Here is a 12,387-nt window from a genome sequence, read left to right as displayed (position 1 = left end):
CTGGGATGGGCAGCTTCAAGTTGAGCTGGAGTAAGTTGTGCTAGGTCCTGCTTGGGGAATGGCTCTGAGGTGTGAGAAGTCCTCCCTGTGAGCTACCCAAGAAGGTAGCAGCATTCATACAACAATTGTATGTTGAGCTCTTGCTATGACACAGAGAAAGAATGGGCTCTGATGTCAGAGAGATCCAAATTCAAATCCCCCTCTGCCACATTCTCACTGTGTGCCTTTGTGTCACTGTCCCTCCCGACCACACCTGAAGATGATATTTACATCATAGGTAGTTGAGAAGATTGAAGGAGTAATGTAGGGAGAAGGTCTAGCATAGAGTGAGGGCTCTATCACTGATGTTATCATCATTATCTCAAGGGCAATTAGGATTAGATAAGGTAATGAAATAGGGAATTTAGCACAGTGCCTAGCACATAGGAGCACTTAATCTTTGGGTCAGGTGAATATACTACATCAGGGTTCCAGGACTACTGATGTAACATATGTCAAGTAACACGTAGACTCAGGTGGTTTATCACAATGGAAGTTTGCTGTTGGTGGACAGCTCTCCTCAAGACAGTCATGCAGGGATCCTGGCCACCTTTTTTTTCATTGTGCTGCCATCCTGGGGTCCTTGGGATTTACTCCATCTCAGCTGAAGGGGAAACAGGTGAATTGTGCAAGGGAGGTAGACTAGGCATGGAAGGTGCCCCTAACATTGCCAGTGTCCATTCCATCATCCAGAGCTCTGTCTTGTAGCCATATCTGCCTGCAAAGACATGTGGGAGATGTAGTCCAAATATGTGCCCAGGAAATGAGGGAACAGTTTTTTTTAATGCTTATTTATTTTTGAAGGAGAAAGAGCAAGCATGGGAGGGGCAGAGAGAGATGGAGACAGAATATCCAAAACGGGCTCTTGCTTACAACAGACAGCCTGATGTGGGGCTCAAACTCATGGACCTTGAGATAATGACCTGAGCCAAAGTTGGACACTCAACGCACTGAGTCTCCCAGGCACCCCAGAGGAGGGAATGCTTTTTGTGACAATCTCTGCCACAAGAGCTTTCTTGAGCACTGGGGACATCACAGTGACTACAGCACAGCCCGTGCCATCAGGGCTCACATGCCAGTTGAGGAAAGGAATGAGTTAATAGGTGGCAACAGAGCATCATAGGGCTGGGACAGGACAGCACAGGATAATTTGAGAGGCAGAGGGAGGGCCTCGCCCACTCTTGGAGTGCCATTGAAGCTGCATTGTGCAGGATAGGATTAACCAGGAATAGGTGGATAAAAGGTGCTCCAAGTAGTGGGCCCAGGAAGTAAGAATGAGCATGGAAAGTTTATGAAATCTCCTGTAGATCAGTGGGGCTACAGATGAGAATTGAAATGGAGGAGTGAAGGTTAATGAAAGAAGAGAGTGAGGCAGGAGCCAGCAGAGTGAGGGCCTTGGATGTCACTCAGGATATGTGAACACCAAGAAGTCTAGTGTGAGTCTTTTTCTCAGTTTTCTCTGAGCCATCTCCTCACTGGACAATGCAATGAATATGGGGGATGGGGGTTCTCTCTGCAGACAAGAGAAGTTGGGGGGAGCCTGGCAAGAGGCTCTACAGTGTGGAGGCCACATCCTATGCCCTCTTGGCCCTACTGGTGCTCAAAGACTTTGACTCTGTACGTCCTGTTGCGAGCTGGCTGAATGAGCAGAAATACTATGGAGGCGGCTATGGCTCCACCCAGGCAAGTGACCCCATGTCCCCCAGGCACCTGCATTCCTGCTACCTCCAGGATCCCACTGGCCTCCGGAGAAGACCATAAGACCAAGAGTGGCAGCTTTTCTGTCCCACAAGCCAGAGTGGCTGGAATGGAGTTGAGAGATCAGGGTTTCTTAGCTGTGATCCTATTGGCAGATTCTAGACTACACTCTGAATGCCCAAGCTGTGTTCTGAGGATCCTCATATCTTGACCATGTTCTTAGTTCCCCTAGACTCCCAGTGTTAGCTCATATCTTCCTTTGTGTTCTAGATGATGTTTTCGGTTCCAGAGATTTCCAGTGTTACTTCCTAACTTTCTGTGGGTTCTAGGCTATGTTCTCGTTTGGACAATCCTCTGAGTGTTACCTCATATCTACCTATGTGTCTAGACCAGTTTCTCAGTCCAACCATGCTCTCAGTGTTAGCTTGAGGGCTCTAGACCATATTGTCAGTTCCTACTGGCTCCCAGGGTTAGCTCATATATTCCTATGTGTTCAACATCATGTTTTCAGATCCAGCATGCTCCCAGTGTTAGTGATATCTTCCTTTTGGTTCTAGACCAGGTTCTCAGTTCCAACAGACTCCCACTGTTAACTCATATCTTCCTGTGGGTCTAAACCATGTTTTCAATTCCACTGGTCTCCTAGAGTTAGCCCACATATTCCTGTGGCTTCTAGACAAGGTTCTCAGATGTACCAGGCTCCTAGTGAGCCTAGTGAGCCTTTCTGTGATCTCTAGACCATTTTTCAGTTCCACCAGGATTCCAGTGTTAATTCATATTACTCTGGATTCTAGACCATGTTCTTGGCATTCTAGAACATCATCCAAGCCTCTCTGTCCCTGGAAGGTGAGTATTAGGACATGGAATTAAAGCTCAAGTTTGGCCCCCTCTCTTTCTGTAGTGCTCTTGTCACATTCTAAGTATCCCTTTTGGATTCTAGATCATATGTTCAGTGTTTCCAGGCTCCAACTCCATTCTTTTTTCACAAATGAGTTCTAAAACATTCTCAGTGACTCCAAACACTTGTCTTCGACTCTAGTCTGAAGGGGACTGGGCACACTCTCAGTTTTGTTAGAGTTTCAGTCTTTTGCCTAAAATTTCTGGTGGATTCTAGACTTGTTCTCAGTATGCCCAAGTGCTTGTCTAAGCCACCGTCCCTTGGAGAATCAAGAACATGTCCTCAGTGTCTAACAAACGCTAATCTCATCCTCACCCTCTCTGGGATGCGGGGTCCTATGCTATCATCTCAGTACCCCCTCCCTGTGATCTGAGTCTCTTCCTTCCCCAGTGGGTTCTAACCACTTTCTCAGTCTCCTGGGTCACTCTCATTCTTTCTCATCGGTTCCAGGCCACCTTCATGGTGTTCCAAGCCTTGGCCCAATACCAGAAGGATGTCCCTGACCACGAGGACCTGAACCTGGATGTATCCATTGATCTACCTGGCCACAGCTCTGTCATCATGTACAGAATCCTCTGGGAGTCTGCTAGCCTCCAGCGGTCAACAAAGGTACAGCTGCCTAGTCAAACCCTTGTTGTCCTCCTCCACACCAGTCAGGTTTTCCCAGAGGCAAGAGATATGGCAGATGACTGTTGCAGCCAGGGAGAGGCTTGGTTCCCAACATCCTTTCTTCTCTCTCCCTACTCCCTGCAGACCGAGAAAAACGAGAATTTCATAGTAACAGCTCAAGGAAAAGGACAAGGTACCTTGTCGGTAAGGAACAGGAGCACAAACCAGCTTGAACCACCTTCTCTCAGCCCCTCAGGCTCAGAGGAACTGTCTTCTTCTCAAGTAGAGTGGGCTGAGACTTCATGTCCTGTTATCTCACCAGGTGGTGACAACGTACTATGCCAAGCTCAAGGCCAAACAGACCTGCAAGAAGTTTGACCTCATGGTAGCTCTCCGACGAGCTCCTGAAGACGGTAAAAGAGTGAAGACCCTACATGTCACCCTCCCCCCACCTCATTCCATGTCTGCCCCCCTCCCTTAACAGGGACCCAGGGGAACACCCCCTCCCATTTTTATGTCTCTGTGCTTCTAGTCAAGAGGCCTCAGGATGCCCTGAACACCATGTTCCTTGACATCTGCACCAGGTAAGTGATGGGTCACTGGGGGTAATTCCTCTGTCTATAGTGAGACTCCTCACAAATAACATCTGTGGTACCTAATCCACGTAAGAGTGAATTTGCATCTGGTATTGTCTGAAGTACCTGCCAGGGGTGGATACCCCAGGCAGTCCTCGCTCTGCGTGGCACTTCGAGACTAACAATGGCCACAGAATCTGAAATTATACAAGCAATCTTAATCAAGGGAGGAAGTTACAATTGTTCCATGACCTTTAGAGCATTTTATCACAACTTCAAAAACTCTCATCCTGCCAGTTAGAAAGGTACAGAGAAATGAAAATTACAGTAACAGGAGAATTTGCTTACTATGCTGTCAATTAAGACACTAGAACATGGAGATGCAAGTAACTTTTTGTTCTCCTTTGTGAAACGCCAAAGTACTGTGCTTCTTCCGTTTGTATCCCTTGGGATAAGGATGGAGCAGGCATCTTTTCTTCTAAGTTAGGTCAGCTTCCAGCATCTAATCTTTTGAGCAGTCAGTGTCAAAAGACAGCCTGTCTCTCCAATGGCAGCAAGACTGACATTCACACAGTCTGTTCTTTCTTCTCTAATTCCATTTATGTGCTGTTCAAATTTTACCTCCCGCCTCTTCATTTCACTGCTGCGCTTTCATCTTGGCTGACCAGTTCCCTCTGCCAATTGGCCAATTTACTAAAGTGTCCTGTGGCTTTCTCACTGGGACATAAGGAAGCACCACAATCACAGCCTTTACTGTCTGCATCAATTCATGGGCTGCTTAGTGACCTATCACAGACAGACTTTGAAAGATATGACAGGATCAGTCACTGACTGTGATGTGCATTTGTGATAGGCACAATGACTGGTGGACCAAAGAGCTAGAGACAACATTTATGCTTGTACTTTATGCAATTACAACTACTGAAACCTGATGCTGAGGGTTTAGCGTTACTGAGCTAGACCATGGTAACATTTTCTTCTTTTCATTTTCTAGAAGAACTAAGGCATGGAGAGGCCAAGGGACCCATGTCACATGGAGTTCGATTTTGAACCCATGCAATGGGCTCCAGAGCCTGAGCTATTAGTCACGTTGACCATGACACTGCCTTTCCTTTATTCCCTTTGGGAATGTTTCCTACAATCTAATATCCTTCTGTGCTGCTATGTGGGAGCCAACAACCCCATTTTGTTCAGACCCCTTTGTCCAGACACTGACCCCCAGGGCTGACCCTACCTTGGCCCCAACTGCCCTCTCCCTGTCCTATTCAGGTACTTGGGAGACAAGGATGCCACCATGTCGATCCTGGATATATCTATGATGACTGGCTTTTCTCCTGACACTGGTGACCTTGACGTGGTATGAAGGGCTTGGCCTTGGGGGCTGGAATCAGTGGGCAGAGGCCTCAGAAGGATTTTCACAAGTCCTGCCTTCCCCAGTTGAGTGCTGGCATCAACAGATATATCTCTACGTATGAGCTGAACAAGGCCTTCTCACAGAAGAACACCCTCGTCATCTACCTGGACAAGGTAAGGCTTCTGATTGGGACTTGACCACCACCAAGCTGACCTCTCTCTGGTCAGACCAGGCCCAGGCTAGGGGATGTGGGCTCTGTGCTGCTGGGTTGTGGAGGAAGGGGCATATAAAATAAGGTGGTCAACCCAGATCATCTCATGTTTTCTCAGCAGCTCACCCGACCACTCTTGTTCCAACCTCATTTTCACTTGCTTCCTCCAACTTCTCGTCAGTGTCCTAAACAATCACTGAAAAGAGCTATTTGGGTTTAAAAACTAAAGTGCTCAGTGCTGAAAAGCATTCCTTTTCTTCCACACACACCCCGACATTTCTTTTTTCGTATTTGCTCTGAACTTCTCTCCCTGACTTCCTCTCTAACATTGAATGAGCTTCCTCTTCTCCCCTACTTACATCTTCCTGTTTTCCTATCCTCATTTGCCCCCTGCCAACTCCCAATATGCCCAAAGGCCCCTTACCCCATATTAGTCAGCATAAGTAACACTGGATTCTGTAATACACCAGAGAATATGAGGGTCCCAGCACAAAAGTCCTGTGTTTCTCACTCAGGTAAAGTCCAGTTGGGAGGCTAAGGAAAGGGCTTTCTGCTCCACACAGTCACTCAGGGATCCATGCATGTTCCTTTCTGGGACTCTCAATGCCTATGATCTTTGAGTCCTTGGACCCCTCCATTCTAGAAGAAAAGAGGATTGTGCATGAGCTGTGGGTTGATATTTTCTTGTATTGGATTTTTTATAGATATAAATTTTTATAGGACTCCAACCTTACAGGGAAATTACAGAGCAGTAAAACAGTTTCCAAATACACCTGTCTATCATGCAAACATATATATGCATATCTATTTCTGTTCCTCTCTCTTTCTTTGTCTTTATATTTTCAGCTTAAATGAGGTGTCATTGACATATAGTGTTGTATATGTTTAAGGTATATAATGCAATGATTTGATGTATGTGCATATTGGGAAATGAAAACCATAATAAAGCTACTTAATATTTTTATTGCCTCACATAGTTTTAACATGGTTGTGTGTTGTATGTGATGAGAACTTTTTAAAGTTTAATTTATTGTCAAATTGGCTAAGATATCGTATGTGCAGTATACTCTTGGTTTTGAGGGTAGATTCCCATAATTCATCACTTACGTACAACACTCAATGTTCATCCCACTAAGTGCCCTCCTTAATGCCCATCACCCATTTTCCATGCTCCCTGACCCTCCTCATCAACCCTCAGTTTGTTCTCTGTATTTATGGATTCCCGGGGGAATTATACCAGACATATAAAGCAGAGTCAAAACCGATCCTTCTCAGGTTATTCCAAAAAATAGAAATGGAAGGAAGACTTCCAGAATCATTCTATGAAGCACATATCACTTTGATTCTAAGCCAGACAGAGGCCCCCCCAAAAGAAAGAGAGAACTACAGACCAATATCCTTCGTGAATACAGATGGAAAAATACTCAACAAGATACTAGCAAATCAAATTCAACAGCATATATAAAGGATTATCCATTATGATGAAGTGGGATTCATTCCTGGGTTACAAGGCTGGTTCAATATTCGCAAATCCAACAATGTGATACATTACACTAATAAAAGAAAAGAAAAAAACCATATGATCCTGTCGATAGATGCAGAAAAAGCTTTTGACAAAATACAACATCCCTTCTTAATAATAACCCTCGAGAAAGTCGGGATAAAAGGAACTTACTTAAACTTCATAAACGCAGTCTACGAAAAGCCCACAGCCAATGTTATCCTCAATGTGGAAAAACTGAGAGTTTTCCCCCTGAAATCATGGACACAACAGGGATGTCCACTCTCACCACTGTTGTTTAACATAGTGCTGGAAGTCCTAGCATCAGGAATAAGACAAAAGGAAATAAAAAGCATCAGAGTCAACAAAGAAGTAGTCAAACTTTCCCTTTTCGCAGATGACATGTTCTCTGTATTTAAGAGTCTCTTATGGTTTGCCCCCTCCCTCTCTGTTTGTAACTATTTTTTCCCCTTTCCTTTCCCCACGGTCTTCTGTTAAGTTTCTCAAGTTCTACATATGAGTGAAAACGTATGATATCTGTCTTTCTCTGAATGACTTATTTCACTTAGCATAACACCCTCCAGATCCATCTATGTTGTTGCAAATGGCCATATTTTATTCTTTCTCATTGCCAAGATCATTCCATTGTGTATATAAACCACATCTTTATCCATTCATTAGTTAATGGAAATTTGGGCTCTTTCCATAATTTGGCTATTGTTCAAAGTGCTGCTATAAACATTGGGGTGCATGTGCCCCTATACATCAGCACTCCTGTATCCTTTGGATAAATTCCTAGTAGTGCTATTGCTGGGTCATAGGGTAAATCTATTTTTAATTTTTTTATTGAACCTCCACACTATGTTTAGAGCATTTGCACCAGTTTGCATTCCCACCATCAGTGCAAGAAGGTGCTCATTTCTCCACACCCCCACCAGCATCTGTTGTTCCTGAGTTGTTAATTTTAGCCAGTCTGACTGGTGTGAGGTGGTATCCCAGTGTGGTTTTGATTTGTATTTCACTGTGATGAGAACTTTTATGATCTAAACTCTCAAGAACCTCCAAGTATACACTTTGGTATCATTAACTGTGGATGGTTTTATGGGCAGAGATAGCGGTCTGATGGCCAGAACTCAATCACACAGCCACACTGAACTAGGAAAGGAAGCTGACAGGTATAACCTTGCTATGAGCCATGGAGAAACAGAAAATGGATGTGTTGAAGTGCTCATACATTTTTTTGGTAGGGACTCCTGCTCCCTACCTGTATCCAACCTGGCTCCCTCAGTATCTCCACCCACTGCTCCAAACCACAGTACCCTATTCTGAGCTCCATTCCATGTCACCCCACTGACTAGCCTCCTCCTTCCCCCCAGATCTCACATGACCAGGAGGACTGTCTGACCTTCAAAGTGCACCAGTACTTCAAGGTGGGGCTTATCCAGCCTGGGTCAGTCAAGGTGTACTCCTATTACAACCTGGGTGAGCAGCCCACATAAGGCCTGGGGGGCCTGAGGGTCCAAGGGACCAATGAGGTGGGGAGCTGAGGGTCCCAGGGTTGGGGACCTGGCCTCCCCAGGCCTGAGGGACTGGAGTTGGGGAATCGAACCCCTTGGGTCTCTGGGCTGGAGGCCCCAGCCCTCTGACACCTCCCTGCCACTCTGCCCACAGATGAGAATTGCATCCAGTTCTACCACCCAGACAAAGAAGACGGTTTACAGAGCAAACTCTGTCACAGAGACGTGTGCCGCTGTGGTGAGTGTGGACACAAAATTGCCAGGAAGTGTTGGTCCCACACATCCAATGCACACCCAGAGGGACAGGCCCAAGGGTGGGGGGCCCTGGACAAGGCGTGTGATGAAACCGTGTCCCCCACTCATCCACCATACAGAAGACTGCTTCATGCACCAGGTGAACAAGGTCTCCCTGAGTGACCGTCTGGACAAGGCCTGTGAGCCAGGAGTAGACTATGGTGAGTGGGAGCGTGTGTGAGCAACAGTGTGTGGGGGGTGGTTCTGTGAGTGCCCATGGCTGATTGCGGCTATACTTTGGATTGTGGTCGTGGATGATGTGTGTGTGAGTGTGTGTAAATGTGTTGTAAAGGACCATGATTGTGGTGTGGGAAGCAATGGTAATGAGTGGGCTGGGTGTGTGCAAGTGTGTGAGTGGATATGGTCATATGCCCGGTTGTGTGTATGACATTATAGTTATGCAGAGCCATGGAGATAGGAGACAGTGGTGGCAAATGACAGCGCATGAGAAGTTATCACACGTGTGGCAGGTGTGTTCCTGGGGGGTAGGGACTGTGGCACATCTGCCTGTGACGCTGCATGCATTTGCTTGGGGAGGCCATATGTCCAGATGCGCATCAGGTGGCGGTGTACCACAACCTCCTTTCCTGTTATCCCCACCATGCTTCCCCTCCCCCCATCAGTGTACAAGACCAGGCTTCTCAAGAAAGAGCTGTCACATGACTTTGACGATTACATAATGATCATCGAGCAGATAATCAAATCAGGTGAGCCCTGCAGTTCGTCTTCTGTCTTCCACTTCCTTCTTGCTGGGTCCCTCCCCTGCCCCATTCAGCATCCCTGTCCCTCCCTCCCATCCAGGCTCTGATGAGGTGCAGGCTGGTCAGGAGCGCAGGTTCATCAGCCACGTCAAGTGCAGAGAGGCCCTGAGGCTGCAAGAGGGGAAACACTACCTCGTGTGGGGCATCTCTACCGACCTGTGGGGAGAGAAACCCAAGTGAGTGCCAGCCCTGTGCATGCCCCCCACGGTGGGTCACCCCATCCCATGCTTCCCCTGCCCTGCTCCTCACCTGCCGCCCTCTCCCCAGCATCAAGTACATCATCCGGAAAGACACCTGGGTAGAGCTATGGCCTGAGGCCGGTGAATGCCAGGATGAGGAGAAGGAGAAGCAGTGCCAAGACCTGGCCAACTTCACTGAGAACATGGTTGTCTTCGGTTGTCCCAACAGACCCTCCCCATAACCCCCACAATAAAGCTTTACTTAGAGTTCATGTGTCTCTGAAATTTGGAAGGTCTTGGAGAGGGAAAGAGGCCGCTGTGATCCCCTGCTTCCCCCTCGGCAACTTGGCTCCATCCTCAGGAAACCCTCCCAGATGCCCACTCCTTCCCTCCTGTGGACCACCTGCAAGTTTGCTTCCTCCCCCAGGGATCACGTGCCCCCCTGAACCTGCACTGCATCTGCATGTAGTCTGAAATGAGGTTGCATCTTCCTCCAAGTGCTCACATACTTGCTTTCTTAACACCTGCATCCTCACCTGTGTGTTCTCTGCTTCTTCATCTGGGTCCTCACCAGGACCTTTACCTACATCCTTCTCTGATCCACTCTGTTAGTACCAACATCCTCACATGCTTTACCTGCCCCCCACCAGCATCATTACTCATGAGGGCTCCACAGTTCTCCCCTCCTCACCATCACAGCCACCAGGATCCTCCCCTCCTCACCTCCCTCCCCACTTGGATACTGCACCTCCTAATCTTCATACCCACCTGGATCTTCCACCTCCTCACCTTCCTCCCCACCTGGATCCTCTGCCTCTTCACCTTCATCTCCACCTGGATCCTCTCCTCTTCCCCACCTCTCCACCTGGACCCTCCCCATCTTCCCTTCCTTCTCACCTGGATCCTCCCCTCCTCACCTTCTTCTCCACCTGGATCCTCCCCATCTCCTTTTCATTCACACCAGGATCCTCTACCTCCCAACCTTCATCCCCACCTGGATATTCACCTCCTCTTCTCATCCCCACCTGGACCCTCTCCTCCTCACCTTCATCCCTACCTGGATCCCCCACCTCCTCACCTTCATCCCCCCCTTGACCTCCCCTCCTTTCTTCATTCTCAACTGGACCTTCCCCTCCTCACCTTCATTCTCATCTGTTCTCACCTTCTCCCCATTTGCCCTTCATCTTCAGCTTGATTACAACTCCATTTGCTACGTTCCCTGCATTTCACATAGGCTGTGCCAAGGAGTGGTTGACAAGGGGCAGTCCTGGTGAGGATTCCGTTGGAGTTCTGAGTGAGCCAGGGAGGGGAAGGCTTGAGTCAGTGATCAAGGGCAGAGTGTGGGGGTTAGGGGGCATTGTGGTGACAGCATCACCAGAGCTGCATAGGAGCAACAGCCACAGGCAAATGGTTTCACTGGCTGTGGAGAGGACCTGGGCCCCTGGATCCCTCTTCTGATTAATAACAGCACTGGTACCTCTAAGTCTATGGAAGGTGGGGTCCAGTCCCTGGCCTAGATGAAGTCATCATGGGAAAATCCTTGAGCCTGGCAGTCACCCCTTCTCAGTCCATTTCTCTGAAGAACACCAGGTCCTGTGAACCCCACTTCCCCATTCCATGAATATGGGGGAAATAAATGGACAGCCACCCCAGCTCCCTCCAGCCTGTCAAGAGGAGACTCAAAAATCCTCATTACATTCTAGATGTTCCGGCCGACATGTATCAGTGTGCCCACCTGCCCCTATTTATGTCCATCTTGTCATGTTTTTTTCATGCCTATTTTCCCTTTCTTCTGCCCCGGGATTCATTTTCTTCCTTTTTTATTCTTTTAACACACGGGGTGTTACTTTGTTTGGGAGACTGTGGTTCCAGACTGTGAGCGGCACAGACACAATCTTTGAAACTCACATTCTAAAGACAACATGGAGTTGATTCATACAGTTAAGGTGTCCAAAAAGGAACAGAGAACAGAGCAACATGAGAGAACTTGTCTATATTGGGGACACCACTATTATCACTTAGATCAAATAATGGTCAGTTTTCATGTCAACCTAGCTAGGCTATGGTTTAATCAATCTCCTGTCTACATGCTGCTGCATAGGCATATCTCAGATCTGATTCACACCTACAATCAGTTGACTCTCACATTACCCTTGATAATCTGCGTGGGGCTAATCCTATCAGTTGTAGGGCAGAAGAGGGGAAAAATCGGCTTACTGAGGTAGAAGGAATTCAAGATCACAGCATAGAAATTCTGCTTGAGTTTCTAGCCTTTAGACTCAAAACTATAACATCAACTCTTAACTGAATCTCCAGCTTGCTGGCTTTTCCATGGATTTTGGACTTGCTGAATCCCACAGACACATGAGCCAATTCCTTAAAATAAATTGTGTGTGTGTGTGTGTGCAGATTGTTCGATGATACATGAATTAAATAGATAGATAGATACATAGATACATAGATAGATACATAGATACATAATTATAGATGGAGAGACAAATAGATGATAGATAATAGGCAGTGGATGGTGGATCAATGGTCAGACAAATGGATAAGCAGGTGGATGGATGTCTGGATGAATGGATGGATAAATGGGTGAATGGAAATTTGGATGGTTGGATGGATGGATGGATGGATGGATGGAAGGATGAATTGATAAATGGATGCATCGATGGGTGGTTGGAAGGATGGATGGATAAATGGATAAATGGATGAATGGATGGTCAGACAAATGGATGAATGGATGGATGG

General features: G+C 47.1%; 1 protein-coding gene across 1 annotated transcript in view; it reads left to right on the top strand.

Annotated features, from left to right (window-relative positions):
* The window catches only part of LOC115273440 (complement C3-like), a 45,879-nt gene extending 35,971 nt beyond the window's left edge, over nucleotides 1-9,908 (top strand). Inside the window, exons 17-29 of the mRNA XM_029916481.1 lie at nucleotides 1,559-1,722; nucleotides 3,086-3,244; nucleotides 3,389-3,448; nucleotides 3,567-3,657; nucleotides 3,777-3,828; nucleotides 5,089-5,176; nucleotides 5,257-5,346; nucleotides 8,262-8,367; nucleotides 8,557-8,640; nucleotides 8,777-8,857; nucleotides 9,320-9,403; nucleotides 9,498-9,633; nucleotides 9,725-9,908. Of these exons, the coding sequence (XP_029772341.1) occupies nucleotides 1,559-1,722; nucleotides 3,086-3,244; nucleotides 3,389-3,448; nucleotides 3,567-3,657; nucleotides 3,777-3,828; nucleotides 5,089-5,176; nucleotides 5,257-5,346; nucleotides 8,262-8,367; nucleotides 8,557-8,640; nucleotides 8,777-8,857; nucleotides 9,320-9,403; nucleotides 9,498-9,633; nucleotides 9,725-9,878 (1,349 nt within the window). The 3' untranslated portion in view covers nucleotides 9,879-9,908. The remainder of the gene's footprint in view (nucleotides 1-1,558; nucleotides 1,723-3,085; nucleotides 3,245-3,388; nucleotides 3,449-3,566; nucleotides 3,658-3,776; nucleotides 3,829-5,088; nucleotides 5,177-5,256; nucleotides 5,347-8,261; nucleotides 8,368-8,556; nucleotides 8,641-8,776; nucleotides 8,858-9,319; nucleotides 9,404-9,497; nucleotides 9,634-9,724) is intronic.
* The last annotated feature ends 2,479 nt before the right edge of the window (nucleotides 9,909-12,387 follow it).

This window comes from Suricata suricatta, chromosome 12 (assembly GCF_006229205.1).
Source record: "Suricata suricatta isolate VVHF042 chromosome 12, meerkat_22Aug2017_6uvM2_HiC, whole genome shotgun sequence".
NCBI classification, from domain to species: Eukaryota; Metazoa; Chordata; class Mammalia; order Carnivora; family Herpestidae; genus Suricata; species Suricata suricatta.
The sequence above is the reverse complement of the archived record's forward strand: the minus strand, read 5'-3'. Positions and strand labels throughout refer to the sequence as shown.